This window comes from Motacilla alba, chromosome 4 (assembly GCF_015832195.1).
Source record: "Motacilla alba alba isolate MOTALB_02 chromosome 4, Motacilla_alba_V1.0_pri, whole genome shotgun sequence".
In the NCBI taxonomy this organism is placed as follows: Eukaryota; Metazoa; Chordata; class Aves; order Passeriformes; family Motacillidae; genus Motacilla; species Motacilla alba.
The window spans coordinates 18,225,886-18,247,961 of record NC_052019.1 but is presented as its reverse complement, the minus strand read 5'-3'; the positions used below and the strand labels follow the sequence as shown (position 1 = coordinate 18,247,961).

Below are 22,076 nucleotides of genomic sequence, written 5' to 3'. Positions count from 1 at the left end.
ATTTTTTTTGGAACATTAGTGATTGGACTTCAGATGTTGTCTCATACTCAGTAATATCTAAGCTGTTGAAAACCAGCAGAAGTATTGAGTGCATCTTTGAAATGTTCTTCATCTGACTCTGAAATTATGCCTTTTGTCAGCCCATGATTCCGAGCAGTCTCACAAGCATTTACTAAAACATCAGTAAGGTAAAATTTGAGCACAAGCAGCTTCCTATCAAGTATTGCACTACCCATGGATTTGCTATATATTATAGTGATTACACTCCTTATGGATTTTATTTGGGATTTGGATTGCTACATACAATTGCCAAGAAAATTCACATTTCCAAGTAGGGTGGTTCAGAGCACAAAGGGGCAGTGAAAACCCCTTTCTCTCCAGTAAACGTTATCAGATGCCCTGTGCTAGCCACAGTCTGCTCTGCAGGCTCCCTCTGTTGTAGGTCTAAAGCCATTCTCCACTGCTACCCTGAAAATTCCTTTTGTGGCTCAGGCAAATGCAGCCACAGCTGCACACACATGCATCAGCACAGGCTGGCACAGCTCTCTCCTCATCTACTTGTCCTCCTTCCTGCACCAGTCCATAGCTGTGGGATTACATGGTGAACAGGACTAAAGAGGACCATCTAGAGAGAGGAATGGCCACACAATCACATCCTCAGTCAGTCAAGACCTTTGGTAGCAGCCCAGTGTCTCCATACACAGTTCTTAGCATTCAGTGGGCAGAGGGAGCAGCAATTACCTTTATGGTCTTTAGCCTGAGATAACAAAAGATTATAGCTCATGTCCCCACTGTTAGAGGGGACAGAGGGCTCCACATGGGCTCATGTACACTCTTCTGCCAGAGCAGGACTCCAGGAGCTTCTGAAGGATGTCCCAGCATTTCATTTTCCTTCACACACAATATAGATTTTGTCTATTCTAGGATTCTAGGAAAGCTACTGTTTTCCATTTTGACCACTGCAGACAGGCCAATGAAAACATTAGTATTCCCCTTTTTTTCCTGCCTTTTCTTTTTCCTTCCCCCCACCCCCCTCTTTTTTTTTCTTTCAAATTTCAAGGGCTTCTTAGGTATTATGAAGTAATTTCTGCTGAGTCAGTAGGTCAGAAAGGCTGTTCTACAAGTGCATTATTTATCGGGTTTTTTAAGTTTTAATTGATTGTCACTTCTTTCATCCCTCTCTTCATGGGACTACATCAGGATTTCTTTTGTTTGCTACTGATAACATTGGAGGAAGGTACCACATAGTAGATCCTCTGTGAGCAAATCTGGCATTAGCTTTGCAACTGAGCAAAGATTTTCTAGGGACTCTGTCAAGCTTGTTTGACTCCCTTCCTTGATGAGTGATGTATCACTGGCTGCAGAAACCTAACAAAATATTCACTCTGTCCTCAGTGCAAGGTCCAAGGTGGTTTTGATGAGCCTGGCTGTCCTGTGCTGTATCTCTGCTAATATGCATGGATCCAATACTATAGGGCTGTGTTGTTTGTGCCTGTTTTGTCAACACAAGCTACAGCTGGTGCCCTTCTTCCACCTCTTTCTTCATCAGCCATTGCCATGGTGTTTTCATAGACTTCCATAGTTTTTAGCTGCTTGTCTTTGGCACCCTCCTGTTCAGCATTGACTTTGCAACACTTGCAGAAGCCACAGCAGTGTTTCCCACAAAAAGCAAGTGAAGACATAATTATATTGTCCCAGGGCTCTAGGGAGTGCATCCAGACAGGTAGGAAATCCCAGTTTTGGAGTTTCTCAGGCAGTGAATGAGGTCGCCTTTTCTGCATAACATTAATTACAACCACAGCAATAAAAAGAAGAAACAGGGGAAGGCAAACACCCAAAAGCACTGCCCAGCCTGCCAATGACAGAGCAAATACAAACAAAGGCAACAGAAAGAAACAGAGGAGAAGATAAAATATAGCAAACCATCTGTACTGGGCTGTTATATTTCCCAAGGTCTTGCTCATGCGGATTGGCAGGCGGGTATAAGGTATCGGATAAAACAGAATAATCCCAGAGACATTGAAGAAAAAGTGGCACAAGGCAATCTGAAAACAAAAACATTTGAGAAGTTAATTAACTAAAACACCATTAAATACTCCTATCCACATCATAATTACTCCCAGCTCTCAGGAAACAGTATTGTTGTCAATAAGGTGTGAAAACCATCGGTGTGAAAAGGTGTGAAAACCATCCATAAATTTTCAATAAAACATGGGAAGCATAAATTTGATCTTTCACACAGGCTACAGAGAAATTTTAATGGTACAAACTTGGATTTTACAAAAAATTACCTATAAGTTTATAGGGCACTGAGGAGATTCCTGGAAGGGGACTTTGTCTTTGGGCCTTTACAATCCTTTGATTCATGTACTTCAGAATTTTTTAAACAAAAATTAGTATTAAAAGGCACAGACTTGCTAAAGCATACAGGAGTCACCTGGACAGAATAAGCATATATTGAACAAAACAGTACATTCCCTGCTCACCTTATCCTATTTTAGTTTCGTAACTGTTATCAGACTAAAGTAAATATGAAAGTACAGGTGTTTATTTATAGAGGGCATTATAAAACCAGTATGTTATCATGAAATCTGAGCTTTATCAAGATAGCATCTTCTCATGATTACATCTGTTGCCTGAGGACAATAAAATGACTTCTGTAATTTTCTTGATTTATTTTAGCTACCAAAGACATTCATCCTATTCACCAAGGAAACGTCATTATCTTTTCACTCTTAATTGTAAGGCATTCATTCAAAAGTTATCTGCTGCCAGGTTCTTTACTGGGTGGAAAATGGGAGGCTTCCTACTTTTTAAATAGTTTGAGGCAAAAAGGAATTCAATAAAACCCAGTCAAAGTACATTTACAAGGAGAAAAATAGATGCCATGATGCTCACTGCAACGTCGGGTAGATAGAGAGTTTGCCAGCTGAAGGATTGTGCAACCTTCACTTAGGTTACAGGAGCCCCTGTACAATTCATGAACTGACTTAGGATCCTGAGAAGAGAGCTTAACAGAAATCAATAACCCTCAGAGGGTTCTCAGTATGTGGGCACTGAACTCCAAGCAGAAAAGACCCCATGCTCAGGGGTCAAGTGGCCTCCCCTGTCTCAGTTCTGAATCAATTCATGCAGATCAATGACAATTTATAAAATCAAGATTAGCTATATATTGACATTCTGGGAATTTTTAATGCAACCTTTTTGCTCTAGCAGATGAAGTGAATGCATTGTTATTAATAGCACAGACAAAATCAGGCACAATATGAACAGCACATTTGCATCACAGCCACTTTTGTCAGGTTTTTCTTCAGAAAACTTACAACTTCTAAATGAAGTCAAGCATTGTTTTGTACTGACCTGTAATGAATATTTTAATGTACTCCCAGGACTTGCTAAAGCTGCAAGTATAGCTGTTGTGGTTGTGCCAATGTTGGCTCCCAAGGTGAGGGGGTAAGAGCGTTCAATGCTTATAACGCCAATGCCTAAGAGAAAAGAAACACCACTGAGCTGGTTTCAGAATGATGGAGAGGACAAAGCATGGGGATAAAAAGCACAGTATTTACAACTTACCAACAAGGGGTGTAATAGCAGATGTGAAAACAGAACTGCTTTGGACCACAAAGGTCATACCAGCCCCTGCGAGCATAGCCAGGTATCCAGCGAGCCAAGTAAAAGGAAATGGAAAATCTAAAAAATAGAGGGAAAACACTGCTGTTAGCATAACAGAGTGATCTATGTAACAATAACACAACAGTGAAGACTGTTAAGCACTTAAAATGTAGATATATTGTTTGCATGTTGGGTCTTAAATGATGATTTGGGGTCAGTTCTACTGCTTTGATTTATCCTGTTTGCTGTGTGTCTTCTACAGCCTTGCACCACTGGATACACTCTGAGATGGATACCAGACTAGGTAGACATTTGTCCTGACCTAGGGTAGCATGTGTGTTGTGATACAATTAGGTACCAGAAATGTTTCCTCAGAGGTCAACACAAAACCTGGGTGGTTTGAGAGCCTTGGTTTCAGCAACCAGGCACCCACTGCATGGATCAGATCTTCAGAAAGCTCTGAAGACCATCCTGAGAGAACCAAGTTGTTTGCTCTAACCAGTTCCAAGCAAATTATCTCCTAAAAATGCACTTGTTAACTCTTGCAGAGAACAGCTAATGACACTGATTAGAGAAACTAGGCACAAATGTCCCCTGTAGTCTGCAGATTTATGGAGACAGCTGAGAAGTGAGGACTTAATCAGCTGGGAAGACACAAAGGAACACAGAGCAGATCCCAAATTAAATTAGCACTAGCTGTCAGCTGTTTACTTTCTACCCCTTGTTTTTAATTCAGGCAGTGTTTTTTGCCCAGGAGAAGACAGCTTGGGGACCACTTTGTTGCCTTCTGTATTTCTGTGTACCCTCACTTCAACCACAGCCTGAGATCTATGCCAGGACTTCTTTTCTCTGCTACAGCTTCTAATCTCTCTATTAAAGAGAGATGAAGGAAAAGCAGCTTGGTGAAAAAATAAAAAAACCAAAACAACAAACAAACCATAACATTTGCACTCAATGGATCCAGGCTGAAAAAATCAGCTGGACAACACAGGCAAAGACAGAAAAACACCACCATTCAAGGCTGCCTCATCCTGCTGAAGAGGGGGTTAGGCAGCAGAACAGGATAAGATCATTAATTACTACAAACTTTTTTCAACTTACTTTAGAAGGAATATGCAGGCCTTGTGCCAGAGTAGGCAATCATAATCTCAGCACTTTGGTGCTATCTTTTGAGGATGGGAACTCTACATTTTTAACAGCTAATGATTATACATCTAGAAACAGAGCCTGGACTTTGGTCTCTAATGCTGTTAATCTGCTGCATTTCTCAATCAAGCTGTTCACTAATAGATTTTTAAATGAAAGAAAAAAAATGCTTAGGAGAAAAAATGTTGGGCAGTGTGCATGATTTTCATTCCATAGTATTCTTTAAAATATTCTATAATGTCTTCCAGAACAGGACACATCAATAAACATGCTCAGTGTCCTTGTCATTCCTAAAAACAATCCTCAGGAAAAGCAGATAGTTACCAGTGTTGATTGTCTTCTTGATAACACTTGCCACTTGTCCTTTAAGCACAGAGTTTAATAGCTTAACGATTGCTATCAAACAGGAGCAGAGAACAAGCAGGGACAAAGCCAGAAGGATGAGCCCAATAGCAAGATCAGGCAGGTCTGAGTTTACAAAGATGTGTTGGCCTGAAAAAGAAAAGGAAAATGAATTAGCCTACCCACATTTTTGCCTGTGATCCTAAGCCCACCTCTGGTTTTCATTAGCTCCCCTAAGAAAATTGGACAAAAGCAAACACAGCTTGAGGGGTTGATGCCAAGAGGGAAAATGCCACCCTCCCTCCTCCACAAAAGCCGTGTCTGGGTGAGGCAGGAGAGGTGCTTCTACAGACATGCTTACAAAACGCACAGCGGGCACCCCTATGGGGCAGGCAGGAGCTAGGTGGCCATGTGCAAGGGAGAGGAGTACCAAAGCAGGAGAAAATTTTGGGGTGCTCCAAGCTGCCTGGTGGGTCAGCTTTTCCCAGAAGTGGCTGCATGCCTGAGCAGGGCTGTTGAAAGTCCTGCAGGGCATGCATAAGGATGGGATATCCTAGCGACCATTACAGCAAAGTAACCGTAGCTCCAAGCCATCTGAACATCGAGGGTGACATGATACTGAAGACCTCAGCTAGTGGTATCAGGCAGCATGGAAAGAGATCCACCTGCAGCCAGATACCATGATGATGCTGTAACTCCAGCTGTGTAGCAGAGCACAGGCTCCTCAGGCAGCACCTGCAGCAGTGCCGTGTGTCCATACGCTGGCCAGGGCTTCTGGAGACACCTCACAAGTGGTCTGTTAGCACCATTAGAAAGCTATATACTTTTGTAAATATATTGCAGAGAAGTAGTTCTACTACTTACATTTACTGATATAGTCTGTTTCAGTTATATTCTTGAGGGTCCATGTCACATTTCCTTCACTCCAGCAAAAGTCAGGAGATGTGCAGTTTTCGGAAGGTGGAATTGTGACATTCTGCAGTGTCTAAAGATTGCCAGACAAAGCAGATAGCTCAGTCATCTACAATCCTTTATTAAGAGCTCATGTAGAATTTTCAAATTTTACTACAACCGAGATTCATCAGCTAAAACATCAGAATTGTAAGCTGGCACCACATTAATGACATGGTAGCATTTTGCATTCTTAAAATAAATTATTATGCTGTTACCCAAGCCAATCAGTACAACATGTGAAGATTAAAATATCCCAAAAATCTTCTACATTGTAATAACCACAGCACCAAGCCACTAGTAGCTAAGGAACTTAACTACTGATGACAGTTTTTGTGGAGTGAGGTTCATGTTTGGCTGCAGCTGTGGGACAGTGGCATTTCTTTTCCAGCCACTGCCATAGCTTTCTTCATGAAAGAAAGACCTCTTTCCTGACATCTCAATGCAGTCCATCATCTGATGAGTACTACACAACTGCGAGTCATAATGCTGAAATACTAGTGCAGCCTCTCTTGCTGGATGAGCGCAAAGTGCTCGAGCTGATTTTCTGTGCCTCATTTTCCATGTCAGTAGAAACAGAAGTGCTGCTACTACTTTAATTTTCATGTTCAAGGGCTGTCTAAGAGCTCATTACAAGCACTGTGATTAGCATTACTAAATTACTGAATTTCTGTGTACATCACAATAAAAGCTTCCTTATAAGCCCTCCTAGGCCAGACAGACTGCGTTCTGACGCCAGGTCGACAAGTCATTATGTAGATTGAGGATGAGTTTGCTGACTGAGCTGTACTTCCACACAAAAGCAGCTAAGAGCCAAATGGACTCTGAACCGTGCTCCTGAACACGAGGTATCTTTCCAAAGTGCTTGAGTGATTTTCTTTTGCAGAAATGGGGAAAGAGAAATCATATTTCTTTGCTGGGTACTGCCTACAAACCCCTGCATTTGTACCTCTCTCCAGATGATGCAGGTGGGCAAAACTGGGAGTGGATCTAGTGTCCCCACGTCTCCAGGGAGCACCTGGTCTCCAGGCACCCCATATCTTATAAACTTTTACAAACACAACAGTCTTGTTTCTCACCTTCTTGAATTTTTTTCAAAATCTTAGTTTCAAAGCAGCTTGACTAGATCAAAATGTTTGGTTTGCTTTAAACATATGGGATCTGCATGTATTTATCCTTGCCATGAGTCTGTTTAATAATTTTTGCTATAAATTAGTTTAACTCAGTGGGAATGCAGATAATTTTTTTTTTTTTCCTTTTTCCCCACCAAGTCAAAGTCCTGGGGATTTCACATGTTTTCATAATTTGACTGTAAGCTTCAGCAATAGGTACACAGCCAAAATATTGGCAACACAGAAAAAAGCGCATCTAGAAATAAACATTTCCCTCGGCCTGCACTTTCCATGTAGTTCCTTGTCTTGTGTAGGATTCAGGGGCTCGGAGCTCTCCAGCTGAGGCTCAGGGTGTGCCTGCCGGGGCAGCGAGGGGCACCAGGCTAGGGTTCTGACCCGGCTCTGGAGAGCCAGAGACACCCGGAGGCTGCGGCGTAACCCGAGCAGGGTTTCAGGTGAGCACAGCTCTGCTCGGCACTATCTCCATAGGTAGCGTTTCACTGCCCAGCCAGACCGTCATTCAATAGGAGCTGAGCACTTAATTTCAACCTCCACAGCCTGTCCTTAAGTATCTTCTGCCTCAGGACTTCAGGAATTACCTTTCTATATGTGCCAACAGGTAGAATACCCTAATTAGAGAATCAAAGGATATTTAATGCTGTAATTGCTAGTTAGCTGAACAATGCAAACCAAACACTCAGCTCCATAGTTTACCAAAATACTCATTGGTGTTGGTCTGGCCAAGAGAGTCCTCCAAGCTGTAGGGCTGCTTGGGTGGAGAGGAACAGGACACAGTCCCACAGAGGCTTTCTCCAAGGGCAGTTTTCCAAGAAAGCTGCAAATAGCCAGCTGCCACCAGATCACCCAACACACGTAAAACTAAAGCTGATTAGATCAATAGATAAACGGCGCTTGAAACGATCTTTTCTCTGGCCTATGGTGCAGACTTTTTCCACTTTCAAGGAGTTGGTAGGACCTGCTATCAGGGTTTAAAGGCATTTGGGTTTGAAAGGAGTAAAAGGCTTGGTGCCAATCCACCAGTTCTGATAGGCAAGGTCCTGCACAGTACTGAAAGCAGCCAGGTCAAGGTCACCACTGGTAACCATGCTTGGTTTAAGTGGAGTGAAAACTGCATTAAATTTTTTTCATTCTTTTTCTGCTGATAAAAACTCCACCCTCATTAAAAAAATCTTATTTCACAATCCTGTGATAAGGAGCATCAGCTACAGAACTGTAATATATTTCCTGAGGTACTTGACAATTAATTTAACATGATACTCACCACATTGGTTTCAGTGACACACCAGATCTTTACCAGGCTTTTGTTTTTTGCTGATTCATCATTAGTGGCAATTGCATTTATCACTGATTTATCAAGCTTAAAAGGAAGAATAAAAAGAATTTCAAAAATGCTTTATTTCTAGCTTGTATCACATACTTCTGTTCAGCTCTACTCAAATAACCCCCTTTGAAACCTCAACCATATAAAATCTGCATGACTCTAATACTGGAACTCCTGGCCAACAGGTAGGAGGGGGGTTACTCCCAGAAAAAATAGGTACAACTCTACATGAACAAATGCTTTTTGTCATTCTCTCCACATCACCCACTACCTCATCTCACCCTTTCTGTTTAATCAGCTGCTCTGACACAACTCCCTGACTGTATTTACTGTCACTTCAGAAACTGTGTGCATCCCCCTGGCCTCTAGATGCACATGATTATGTCCCATAATTTCAGTGTCATCGTCAGGTCCTATGCTGATCCTCTGGCTGTGGCAGGTTGTCTCAGCTACTGCTATCTGCCAATGCCCAGGCGACAGGCTGCCTTCCCATCCATCCCACATGGCTGAATTTGTCCCCACCTGCCTTCCCAGTCCTCCCAGCTAGGTCTGCCATTGATACGGTGAAATGTGGGGAAAACAGAAACTGGAAACAGATCTGGGGCTTTATGAAATGTGAATAAAGAGAAGAATTCATCTGCTAATGAACTTTACCCCGAGGACATAGAGATAGGAGTGGGAAGCCTTCTCATACTCAGAGCATTTTGATTAGTTGTGACTGAATCAAGTAGGCAGCTTCCTTGAAGTGAGAAAGAGCTTACCTCAATGATGAGCTTTGTAAAGGGGTCTGTAATAACTTTTAGTAGCTCTGGAGCATCCTCACCACTTTCAAGGTGAAAGGACTCAACTATAACATTGGTGAGATGGTAGAGATAGCCAGTAATGACTTCAACGGGTAACAGTGCAAACACAGCCAGCCAGTTAAAGAAATCATGGATTGTTGCCCCAGCAAAGGCCCTGCAAGAAGAAATTTAAAAACAGAGCTGCTTTTAATTAAACAAAATGTGTATAACATCAATTAGATATGAAATCATAAAAGTAGAGATGAAGGGCATTTCAAGGTGGGAGTCATTTAATTTCTGGGGTCAAATGCGATAGCTACTTTGTTATGGAGTGCTAGGTTTGCTCCACACTGTTGACCAATTAAAGAGCCAGACAGGTGAGTAAAACAAGAAAAACTAGAAAAGACAAAAGTGATCTATAGCATGAGGCTGCCAAGAGTACTTTTTTGAAGAAAGAAGTGGCTGTACAGCCTGTGTTTGTTTTGCCTCTCACCTGTTTTTAGTACATTTTTAATCCTCAACCAGTCATTGCCTCCAGGACCAGTTCGCCCTGACTCCTGAGGCAAGAGGGCTTTGCAGCTCTCCCACATGTTTCTGCAAACTGTTGGTGTATAGGTCCCTTCAATCTTCTCCTCCAAAGCCTGAGGAGCCACAGCTCATCCCTCAGAGGCTTTGGCTAAGAGTATTTCAATATGCCCAGTGCATAAATGACAAGGTACCAAAGTCTCCTATCACTCCCAAGTTTTACTCCCATCTCCAATAAGCCTCCAAGTGCTCCATGAACTCTCTCAGTGGCAATGTCAAGTGTCAGTCTAAAACATGTCATTGTATATATCTGACAGCCAGAACACTTCATTTCTCTACAATTAGCAGCTCTGGCTTTCTGCAGACTTCAACATTGAAATCTCTTTTAAGGAAACCAGACCAAACTTCTGTAATATTAATTTCTTGTACAGCCCTCCCATAACTAGCACATAATAAAAGGTGGGTGGTATGGTGGGAGCGCTTGAAAGTTTATCCCTGTGTAAGATCATTAAAAATGGTGAATTCCTACAAACTCACAAAAATTTTAAAGGAACATGATTTGGTTTTTTTCAAGCATATGAAGCCGTACATGTAGGCAGCATTATACCTTTGCCATGGCCATGCTTGTGACTTTCCTATCCAGAAAGGCTGAATGCCTGTAGTAGTGATAGGGAATATAGAAGAAGACCTACAAAAATGAAAGAAACAATTTTCCAGATCTAGAGTTTAAGTACAATACCTTCTAAATTCATTCCTGTCCCCAGCTTGCATAAGTGCCACAATTGTGTTTGTAACTGAGGTGCCAATGTTTGCTCCCATGATGATAGGAATAGCTGCTCTAACAGTCAGCACTGGAAAACAGAAAAGGAAACACTGAGTGAAAAAATCATATTATCAGCAAGCTCTATGCTTCAATGGAAATTTCTATTACTATCAGTGAAATCCTGACTTCCCTTGATGTCAGTGTGATGAGCTGCTTCAGTCCAAACAGGTTTGCTTTAATCAAGCCCCCACGGAACATGGCACTCTCATAGTCCCATGATCCCCACTGACACTGTGGCCCCTGGTTATCCATTTTCATCACGTGTTAGAGGGCCAGATGAAAACAAAGTCTCTTCTTTCCCAAGCATTTTCCTACTTATTGCAGAATTTTGAAATGATGCCACAGAAACAATGAAGTTCAGTAACTGCCTAACATGAGAAAACGATGCAGATAATTCCAAAATTAAGTCATTCAGTGCCAAGGCTTCCAATGATTTTCATTGCATTGTGGTTTTATTATTATTGCTAGTACTACTACTACTATTGATACTACTAGTAATAATACTATTATGATTCCTTTTTAAAATTTGATTTTATATCAACGAAACAGCAGTGAAGAACTTTTCCTACAGTCTCTATTCTTTTACTCAAAGCTTCTACAATTTGAACACAAGTGGGAATGTTTGCACCTGAGACAAGGTTTGTGAGTGATCTCTAGGAAGATTCTGTAAGCAGACTTACATGTGGAGGACACCATGCTGACTATAATGGATGAAGAAGTGCTGGAACTCTGGACCATAACAGTCACCAGAACTCCAATCACCAGTCCCGCAACAGGATTCGAGAGCACGGAATCATCTTTAAATATGTCCCCTGCTGCTTTACCTATTAAAAAAACATATTCTCAGAGTGGGGGAAGTACAAGATAAAGTCCATAGAAATTATCAGTGTTTAATTCAAGATCATTCAGCCATTTAATTGATACATATATAACCATGTTTGCTATCCAAAAAAAGTACAGTGTAGCCCAGGGATCCAGATTCATGTCCTCAGCTTCTCAGTTTGTAGAGAATGCTTTATATTGTCTCATTTCAGTGACTATAAGCCCTGCTGAACTCTGTGGAGAAGCATAACATGCCACAGCCATCAGCAGAAAGGCTGTAGGACAAAAAAAAACCCCATACCTTGATTTAAATGTTATTACTTGGTATTTTTAGATACTGAATTAAGGAAAATGCTTTTAATAATACTGATTAATTCAGTTCCTGTACCGTTCTGTGTTTGCAAAATACTTCAACAGAAGTGCACATATTTCTCTGATAACTGCTCCTGAGTCCATCACTTAAATTCAACACTTTGAGGTAAATGTAAAAAATACATTTCAATAGTTTTCATCTTTGAAGGATTTGGGGGACATTTCAGTGTTAGATGCTTTGGTCAAGAGCACAATTTTCATATTTCACCTTTTTTTATGGGACAGATTTATGTACAGATGTATTTTTTAAACTGTCACTAAAGTAATGGGAAGCTACTGGGAAATTGGGTCAAATAAATCCTACGTCAACTCTTTGAAATTTGAGACAGAAAGACCCTCTCAAACAAATGAAGGTCAGTGTTTAATCAGAGCTGCTTCCTTCTGAATCTATGTATCATCACATATGAAGAATGTTCTTGAAGAGTGGTAGTTGTAATTAAGTGTCTCAGACAAAATTCACTGCCTTATTAATTTATTCTTGATATTTTAGATATTTTCATACCTCCTACCAGTTGAAAAGCAGAGCTCAGTACATCCAGAGAACACACGAACATGTAGAGTAATCCAAGTAGCATAATGAACTTCCCTATCCCATAGAGTACACGAATGACTTTTCCTTTCGTATCCAATTCTGCAAAACAAATACATTATGTGTAAAAGAATGATTTGAATTTTTGTCCTGGTTTGATAAGGAAGTGAGTTTTTCGGGAAGTTGTGGTCAAACCAATCAGTGCTCAAATTTGAGTATTGGCACCTGGTATGGCCACTGAAGGCCATAATCTCTGAGAACACAGGGGGTTAGAAGCAGAGAACTCCCAGGGGAACTCTCTCTTGGTTCTGGTCCATGAAAGAGGTCAGACCTCCCCTGCCCAGCTGTGGGCCGGGTGCAGGAGGGAAAGCCATGCAGCCTGGGTGAGGTAGGCGTGAAGGCCCCTGCAGGATGGAAGGGTGGAGGGGTGGAGGAACACTGAGAGGCATCGGGCAGCTCCCCCAGGGGAGAGAGAGAGAGCCTGTGCCTGCAGCAAGAAGGTGCCCAGCCGCTGTGGGAGTTCTGGGCAGGCAGAGCCCAAGATTTTCTTGGACAATGAGGACTTTGTGGAACATTAACCCTCCTTGATTTGAGTGAGAAGAGAGACAGACATGAAATAGAAGGAAATGGACAAGTGTGGTGAAGGTCTGACCAAGAGAAAAATGTCAGAAGAAGATGAGGAAGAATCCTAGATGGAAGGAGATGATGGAGTGGCCTTTGGCTGGACTTTTCTTGCATAGCCATAGATTTAACCAATTTTTCCTGTAACACAGAGACTGCATTTAGGGGGAGGCAATGGCTTGAGCCGAGAGAGTGACCTGCTGTAATGACACCAAGTGCAGGAGTGAAGAGAACAGAAGATGAGGAGGGTATGGTTGGCGCCCTCTGTCTTCGGGGAAGAATGAGATCTCTGTTCTCAAGACCCTCAGCCCCAGGGGGAGTGAAAATGGGAGGGACCTTTCTTCGGGACCTGTCCCGAAAGTGAGAAACTGTTGCTTTTTTTGGTACTTGGCAAAGCATCCGTAAAAGGGAACCCTCTAAGCAGTTTTGGTTCATGAATGGTGGTGAGAGCACTGTATCATGGAAGGAGGATGTCACGATGGCAGATTTTCTCCGGGTGCTGCCACGAGTGACATGGAAACACAAGAGGTTTCAACTGTGTTTCCTGGGGAAGCCTGTGGTACAAGATGGACTCCTCTCTCCTTGATGAAATGGGAGTTGATTATCTGAGGGGTGGTAACTGGATTGAGAATCTAAGCTTTTATCTCATGGTGCTGTGGGGGAAATTGGGGGGAGGAGGAGGAATGTTTCGGAAGGTTTTCATTCTGAATTCTGTGTGTTCATTTTTACATATTGTAGGTTAATAAAGTTTTTTCCTTTATTCCTAAGCTGGAGCCTGCTTTGCTCTATTTCTGGTCACATCTCACAGCAGACACTGGGGAGAATGTACTTTCATGGGGGCACTGGCATTGCGCCAGTGTCAAACGGTGACAGTTTTTCTCTGGAATACTCTAGTGCACAAGCAAAGACAGTGGAGACAAAGACAGTGACATGGCTCCAGTCTGTGATTAAACCCAAAAGAATGTTCTTAATCACATTTTAACTGCAGAAGCAGGTATTTTGTTTGCCTACTTTTACCACAAAAAAACCTTTTTGGTATGTGACAAAAGCCTTATGAAATCTGACAATGACCTTTGGTTTTATAGTCATCCTACTGAGTAAAAAAAGACCAACAGCTGCCTGGATATAAAACTGTATTAGTGCTGGACTGTTTTACATATATCTTCTCACATTTTAAGGAGGGTAAGAAGCGGGATTTTGGGACTTTTCTTAGCTGACTGAATATTATACACCCATTAACTCTTGAAGAACATGAGACAAGTGATGGGAAAACAATCTAGGTAATCTATTTACAGAGAAATGGCTACCTGACCACTTGACCCCAGTGTCCTGCAGTTCTGGCAGAGCCCATGGGTCTTCTTCTTCTGGTCTTGTCTCGTCTATCAAAGCTACTGTGGAAAATGCAGGTTGAATTTCCCCTTTATTTCCAAGTGAAGCCACATTGCCTGACGAAATAGAACATTTAAAAAATTGTTTAATTACTTTCCATCTTCTCCAAGGATCCCCAAATCCTATATATTTTTTATAACTCAGAGTGAGCACATTACCTTTGTGATTTTCTCCTTCTTTCCCAGCCATATTCTGGTTTTGTTTGGAAGAGTCCCCAATATAGTTATTGGTTTCAGGCTTTTCTACCTCCGGCCAGGGAGCCATGATCTGTAACTAACAAAGTAGTGTTGATTGAAATGGAAGTGCAGTCAAAATATTCACCTTATAAGAGTGTATGTGAGAAATATGATAAGGATAAAGAGCACAGGAGATGAAAATTAAATATAAGTAAATTTCCCTTGAACACAAATTTTTACTAAACTTTGTGAGTTATTCTTTTATTTGGGAAATTGATTTCTCAATTATTTTTAAATCACAGTTTATTTATTTGTGTACACAATTAAAACATTATTTCCATCTTACATCTATATTTTCATACACTTTTAACTGTCATTAAAGCAAATATTCCTCTGCTTTCCAAAAGGTAGGCATTTCTTCTCTTTAATTAATTTTAACTCCTTTCAACAAGAAGTCAGAGAATTGTTTTATTTTCTTCCATCTTCTGGATTTAAGCAACTGCCTGGTAATTCAATACACAGACCTTTACCTCGTAATTCAATACACAGAAATGTTTTAGCAAAAAAATTCTTCCCTCAAGCACTGCTTAGTTTGGGTCGTGAATGCTAAACACAATGCCTTGTTGCCTTTACTGCTTCATTCCCATGGAAACATGAAGAGGAGAGCCCTGGACAAGGTGGAAGAAGAGCCCAGGGTTTTGAGCTTGCTGAGTGGCCAGAGAAGAGGACAATTAGAGAGCAGTGGCCATTTGCAGGTCTGTATTTGCCTGCAAGTCACAGCCAATGCTGCAAATGAAGCTGAGTCGGTAGCAGCAAGGTCCAGCTCACCCATCTCATATAGGCTCTCTCTCTGAACCTCTTCCTTCCTGACCCCTTTCTGGGCACATCTGACATGCACTGTATTATTAATGAGTAATAACTTAAAAAGTAAGACATCACATATCCAGATCCTGCCAGCATGGGTGCAAGCACACATGACAGACCTGGTCCAGGCACAAGAGGAGGCCAAGCTTGGAAGAGTCCTCCCTATTTACTTCACCAGTATTGGAAGCCAGAGGGAGAGACATGAAAGAGGGGGGAAGTGACTGGAAATACGAGCCAATCTGTGCCACAATGCTTCTGCCTTTACAGGCTTGGTGACTTCAGCCAGCACATACAAAAACTCCATGGAAAGGATGAGAGAAGTGAACCCTGTCCAGCCTCACCTTCAGGTCTGTCTCTTCCACCCTCTCTGCCACACAAGTCAGTCAGTGCTGCAGTCAGAGCTGCCCCATGACCAGCACATCTGGCACCCACATGGCTGAAACACTGGTCAGCAAATTTGTCACCAATGTTCCTTGTGCAAAGAGCCCCTGTGCCCAGCCTCCAAAAGTCAGAGCTGGTTTCATGCTCCCATAAACAAGGTTCACCGGCAGTTAACAGTCACTCTCAGGGAGTATAATTAGTCATTCATTTAATCATAATCCTTTATGTAGCTGATGGCGAAAATGTTTTGTCCCTGCCCACATCAGTAAGCCACACATCCTCCTCCTTTAGCTGGGAAGGAAAAGTCACAGACAAAATCACTTGTGTCTTACTGTAACACAGGTGGGTATTGTTTTCTGGCACTCCCCAAAGAAAAGAGTATCTCCTCTTCCACATTACCAGGAAAAGTTATTCTACAATTCCATTAGCAAAATCTACATGTTTCACATTCTTTATCTGTGGTGTAAGACCCAGAGCAGCTCCCAAGATACATAAAGATCTTCGAACAGATGAAAGAAAGTCATTCTTGCTTGTTTCAACAAGGATTCCCATTTGCTTGGAGCAAATTCTCGCATTTCCATCCATGCCAAAACAATCTCCAGCCCCACCCAGACAAAAACACCTCCATCTTGTTAAACAAGTTTCATTTATATATGTTCAGCATTTAAAGAGCTATTTAAAAAATAACTGCTCTGCACAAATGATTCTAAAGTGAAATGTAATCATGAAAATATATTGGAAAGTCAGATGGGAAGCTGCAACTTATTCCGACCACGGAGACACAGAATATACTGGACACCACCATCCCTAGAGATGCCATCAGTACTACAGCTCTTCTGTTACACTTAGTATGGAAATGAAGATACAGCATTATTACTGTATGGAAACTGAGCTGATGCATTCAGTGGAGAAACTGGAGCTTGAAAACTTCAGCGGACAAACAGCCTCGATGTCTCCTAAATAAAGTGTCTCCAAACAAGAATTCAGCAGAGCATTTTTCCATAATAAGCATCTCCCATGTTCTTGAGGTGCTCAGGAGCCCACAGGTACGTCATGTATTATTATTGTTTTCATTTTATGTGATTAAACATTATAGAATGAGAATTAATCACCTCTGTAGAGGAAGTTTTTATAGGTATGTATATAAAGTCATTCATATGAGCCCTAGCCAACCTCTGATTTGAGAAGGTAGACTTGAATACTGGAGGCCTTTACAGCATTTGCCTCGAGCATTTGGGTTTGCAGAGGCATTACTAGAACAGCCCATGCTGCGTGAGTGGTATTAATGACTGATGCTAGCAGAACCATCTAGAACCAACCCTTGAAGTCCTCCCACAGTTGTCAGCTTTCCCAGATCCCAGCTCTTGTTAAGAGGAGCAGCTGAGAAGATAGTGGAGAGACACCTGATACTCTCTGCTGGAGTTCCAGCCACAGCTACTTACTGTTAATTAATCACTGTGATACAAAGATAATCTACATTCTGTGGTTTTCCCTTTAAAGAATTTTTCCTTGGCCCAAATACAGACATTAACACCTTGAGAAAATATTCAGAAGTCAATCTGTGTGCTGTGGAGGAGCAGAGCAGTGGCGTGGCAAAGTGACCGCATCGCTCCTTGGCTGCTCACATGCGCCTTTGTAAGGCTGACGTCAGGTGTGGTAGAAAGGACCAACATTGCTGACGCAAGGTATCAGTGACAATGAAAACCATAAATGGTGGTTTACTTTTGAGCACCAAAGACAGCTACATGCAAAGGAACATATTAGAGAACAGGCCAATGACAGCGCACACTGCAACAACTTGTTGTGCTCAGCTGGACGCACCGGTTCAGGTCCAAAGGCAGGAGAGCCACAATTCCTGGAATAGGTACTGGAGTGATGAGCTCTGCCCACCCCCGTGCAAGCCCGGGTGCCTCAGTGCCAAGGCATCTGGTTCCTGCCTAGCCTGGCAGGACACCAGCCAGGGTGCCTGCACCCAGGGTGAAGTCATGGAGCTCACATCAGGACACGCATTGGTGCTTTGGATATCCACCTGTTGGGAGCGGTACTGAAACGGGAGCTAATTTCCTCCTGAAAGTGGCAGGTCACAATATGCTATGCATATTGCAAAGGTCTGAAAACCAATGCCTGGGCAAGATGTAATCCAGTCCGTTTCAGCGAACCTCGTGGCAAATCCTCTCACACCATCGTGTGTGCTTCTTTCATTGTGAGTATAATCTTTCCTTGCCTTTGGAAAATGCTAACCATGTGTGACATCCTTTCTAACTTCAAAAGAATCTGAGCTCTCCCCCTTCTAAGAGGGAGATAGATGGAAAAAATCAATGGCATTCAAATTCTGAAAATGTGAGAGAGAAAAACTCAGAGCCAAAGTGGGCTCCTGTGGTTTTTATGTCCATACTCTCTCACTACAGCATTTCAAAGAGTTAAAGTCTCTGGGGAATTATCTGAGCAACACTAGGTGTCATGCAGTTGCCCTATATTGCATTCCTCAGTGACTCACGGGCTGTAACAGCTTTGCCTCTGTTGCAGAGCTGCACTCTCAGTGTGTTGCAGTTCTAAATCAGAAACAGCTGTCAATCTCTTTGTTTTGCTGGAGTTAACACAGCTAAATGAGCTCCCACCTGCCTGTGCCTGGCCGGTATTGTTCGTACCTCTCCACCCGTGACAGCTCACCAAAAGGCCACATTGTGCCTGGCATAACTATTGGAGCAGCATTGCTTTCTTTAAGCAATCCCTTAAAGAAATCTCACTCCTGGGGAGCAGACCCAGTCAAAACAAGATAAAATAAAAAGAAAAGGGCAGTATTTTCAAAACAAACTGATAATAACTACAACCACCAACGTGACCATACATGCACCTACAGGCTGCTTAAGCAGCTCCATATCAGATTTTGGGTTTAGCCAGGCTTTCCCCATTCTCTCTCCCTCTCGCTCCCTCCTTCTGCCTCAGCTTTTCTACAAAAGTACATCACTTCCTTATCATTCACCATAGCACTAAAGTTTTTATCTTAAGAAGGGATTCATTAGCTAATCTGATATCCAAATATATGACTTAGTAAATATGAATATTTGTCACACATACTTCATAGGAATAAATACCAACCTACACATCAGCCTTTCAAAGTTTGAAGAAATGTTGTCTTTTTCCTCTCAAAATGCACCACTTGCAACATAGAAGTGCATTACGTAGAGACAGAGAAAGAAAGCTTCTCAGGCAGCACAAATACATTCAGTAGCTTTACATCAGCTGATAGTTTTGCCCCAGAACCAGTTCCATGACAGCCACAAAGCCCCAGGTGCAACAGAAGCAGTAACAACTTAAATAAACACCAGCAATGATTCAGCCTTGCTAGGAGCAAGTCTTGTCTTTGCTCTGGCACCAGCTGCTTCCTTGGGGATTTTCTTTAAATAAGTCAGCAGGCTTAGCCGGGATGTAAACTTTCAACTCATGCAGTAGTAAAGGCAAAAGAGATATGCAAAAGCTACATAAACAGAGCACTGTGCTCAGTTTTATTCCTATGGATCTCTAAGACTCATTGCTCACAAACCTGAATCTAACACATAGCAAAACTAAAAAAACACACAAAACAAACCAGAAAAGAGAACTAATATCTAGGTATGTGCAGGGAGAGAATAAATCCCAAAGATTAATTTTTGAATTCACAACCAAGCAAAGCACTGGAGACTGCCCCCAAGGAGCCAGAGCCAGGAAATACCAGTGAATTACTTGAAATGCCTAGTAGGTATTTAAATAAAACAATTACTTTTCAGAATAAAATGCCCAGAAAATTAATAACCCCACTAACAAAGAAATAGTACAGATCTACCCCATCCAATAGACAAAATACATAGTAAAGAATAAAGAAAGGGAAAAAAATTACATTAAAAAGACTTACTGATCTAATGGAAGAGCTGATAATAAAAGTTACTGAGAAACCAGTTGATTTCTGCCTACTGCCCCATTAGTTGAGCAAACTACATCAGAGTCTAATGTATTCCTTTCACCTCCGTGTATCAAACCAAATTAGCATAAGAAAATGTTTCCATCAAGAAAAGCCTGACACAGCCGTGGTGAGGCACACAGGCTTTACAGAAGATCTATGCTAACACATGAACTGACTGTATTTCCTTCCAATGTTTCATTAATCATATCCTAGACATTTTCCATTATCCAACACCACTGATTACTATGACTTAAAATCTTACTTCTTTTCAAATAATACTTAAACAAATACTTTCTCTTGATATAGGCATTTTTTTTCGGGGAGGGGGGTGGTTTTTTTGGCAGCTGCTAACAAAATACTTTATTTCTTTATCATATTTAATAAGAATAAACCTAGCTAATTGCAGAAAAAAAAGCACAGTCTATTTTCAGAACTATGTTTTTTATCACGTCCTTAAAATATAGATACAGTTAAAGGAAAACAAGGTAAAAATGTTAACAAGAGGATGACATTTCACATGCCACCCCAGTACCCCGCATTACCTCTCTCTTGCCATTTCTTGAACTGCAAAAGTAGAGCTTTAGATTTGCAAGATAAATAAGTTGAAAAGAGAAGAAAAGAAAACTCAGTCTTAGTTGCTTTTACTTACCACGACTTAATTCCAAGACAATAGAGTGAACGGATCAACTGGGCAGCCACTGAAACCTGCAATATATATAGACAGGTGTTGAGCAAAGTTTGCTTTCATCACTGCACACTAACATTCCTATTTTACAGTCCAGAGGCACTGCCTACCTGCAACTTAATGATCACAATAAAACTTTTTGCAGGAGTGGGCAGCAACCAACACTGATAAAACTATGGGTTATTTCACACTTATCACATTCTAAAAAATGTCCCATCAGCATTTAAGTACAAGTTACAAATGTATTCATGTGAGTGCTGGGGAACTAATTGTTCCAGCCTGAAAAATTGCCGTCCGCCTGATCATTCAGTAATCTTTTTTCCAATAATAATTTTCCAAAAATATTTTCCAGTCTCAAAAGTCTGTCAAAAGAGTGTGAAGGAGATGTAGTACTGTTATTTGTCTGTTCAGGTGCCTATTAATCTGCCTAAGAACAGAAGTGAAGGAGAATCAGATAAAAACGGTGTAAGTAGGAAACACGTAAGAACTCCTTAGAACAGAGGATGGAGTTTCATTCTTATCAGTGCTCAATGTTTACAATTAAGGCAAGCTCATTAGCATTTTGGCTGTGGCTCTACTTCCAAAGTAGATTTAAAGGTGTAAGGACACCTTTGATAATCGCATTCAGAACGCTAGAGATGAAGACAAATAGATGATAAAGAGATACGTTATTCAATAAAACAGTGTGGCACTATAGATTAGACAAAGCAGCCACCAGCATTGCTGTCTGTGTTGATCATCTTAACAGGGAGCTGGATTGGGGGGGGCTGCATTAGACACTGCAACTTTATTATCTTTGATTTTTTTCTGTTTCAGTGGGCAGCTTACGCTGAGAAAATAAGCTGTAAACTAGCCATCTAAGCAGCAGATCTGCTTTGTCTGCTTGTATGCAGTCTATCTCCCAGCAGCTTAGTGACTTAGTAACTCAGTAAAGTAAAACTCTTGCTTTTTGCACCTTTCAGTCCCCCGGAGATGCCCAGCCTTTGGAGCAGTGAGTCACGACTTCCCCTTCTCCTGAGTCGGCGTCAGAAATGTTTAATAAGCTGTGGCCATGAGAGCCTCTGCAGCCCCGTGTGCAGCATCACATCCTGGCAGCAGAAGCACCAAGCACCTCCCCTGCCTGCAAGCGGCTCTCCTGGTGTCGACCCCGCTGCCCACACTGCACTGGGCAGGGCTGATGGTGCAGCCCAAGGATGGAAGCACCAGCCCTGCCTCACGCTCCCCACTTGCAATTTGCACAGAGGTGGAATGGATGAAAAGGAAACCTATTTCTCTTCTGTGTGAAGTGGAGAACTGTGTAAAAGGGGAAGAAGTAATGGGAAAAGGACCCAAGGTCATCCTTGGTGGTTCACAGGCTCAGTTTTCTTAACAGAAATGTAGTTTAACATTACATCTAAAAATAGTACATTTTAAGTCATGCCCAACATGCAGGAAATCAGGTGAATCTTTTAATTGGGAATACTTGTATTTCTTTGAGTTATGGCTTATTCTCTTCTGAGTCACCGGTTGTGAAACCCAGCTCTTCAGAGTGGGAAGTAATAAGATGTGCACATTTCAAGTACCCAAGTACCCTGCCATGGCTCACCCAGAATGTGGTGATGTCCTCTGCAGTGTTTTATTCCAACATTGCTAATTCCATTATTCCATTTGCTAAACACAATC

At 41.7% G+C, this 22,076-nt stretch overlaps 1 protein-coding gene across 1 annotated transcript; it reads right to left on the bottom strand.

Annotated features, from left to right (window-relative positions):
- Positions 1–996: 996 nt before the first annotated feature.
- Positions 997–20,838, bottom strand: SLC34A2 (solute carrier family 34 member 2). The gene is made up of 14 exons (XM_038135654.1): positions 20,525–20,838; positions 20,379–20,434; positions 14,527–14,641; positions 14,287–14,424; positions 12,332–12,460; positions 11,316–11,459; positions 10,552–10,663; positions 9,267–9,462; positions 8,446–8,541; positions 5,965–6,085; positions 5,083–5,250; positions 3,574–3,690; positions 3,361–3,485; positions 997–2,045 (listed from the first exon to the last, which is right to left on the bottom strand). Exons 3-14 carry the CDS (start codon positions 14,630–14,632, stop codon positions 1,470–1,472), a joined length of 2,028 nt encoding a protein of 675 aa, XP_037991582.1. The 5' UTR covers positions 14,633–14,641; positions 20,379–20,434; positions 20,525–20,838; the 3' UTR covers positions 997–1,469.
- Between the last annotated feature and the right edge of the window lie 1,238 nt (positions 20,839–22,076).

Bases quoted from the DNA above. Each gene is read 5' to 3' on its own strand.
- SLC34A2 (XM_038135654.1), bottom strand. From the start codon at position 14,632: ATGGCTCCCTGGCCGGAGGTAGAAAAGCCTGAAACCAATAACTATATT. The intron at 6,086-8,445 runs GTGAGTATCATG...GGCAATCTTTAG, and splicing joins GTGTCACTGAAACCAATGTG to ACACTGCAGAATGTCACAAT. The intron at 3,691-5,082 runs GTAACTATCTGC...TCTATTTTTTAG, and splicing joins CAAGAAGACAATCAACACTG to ATTTTCCATTTCCTTTTACT.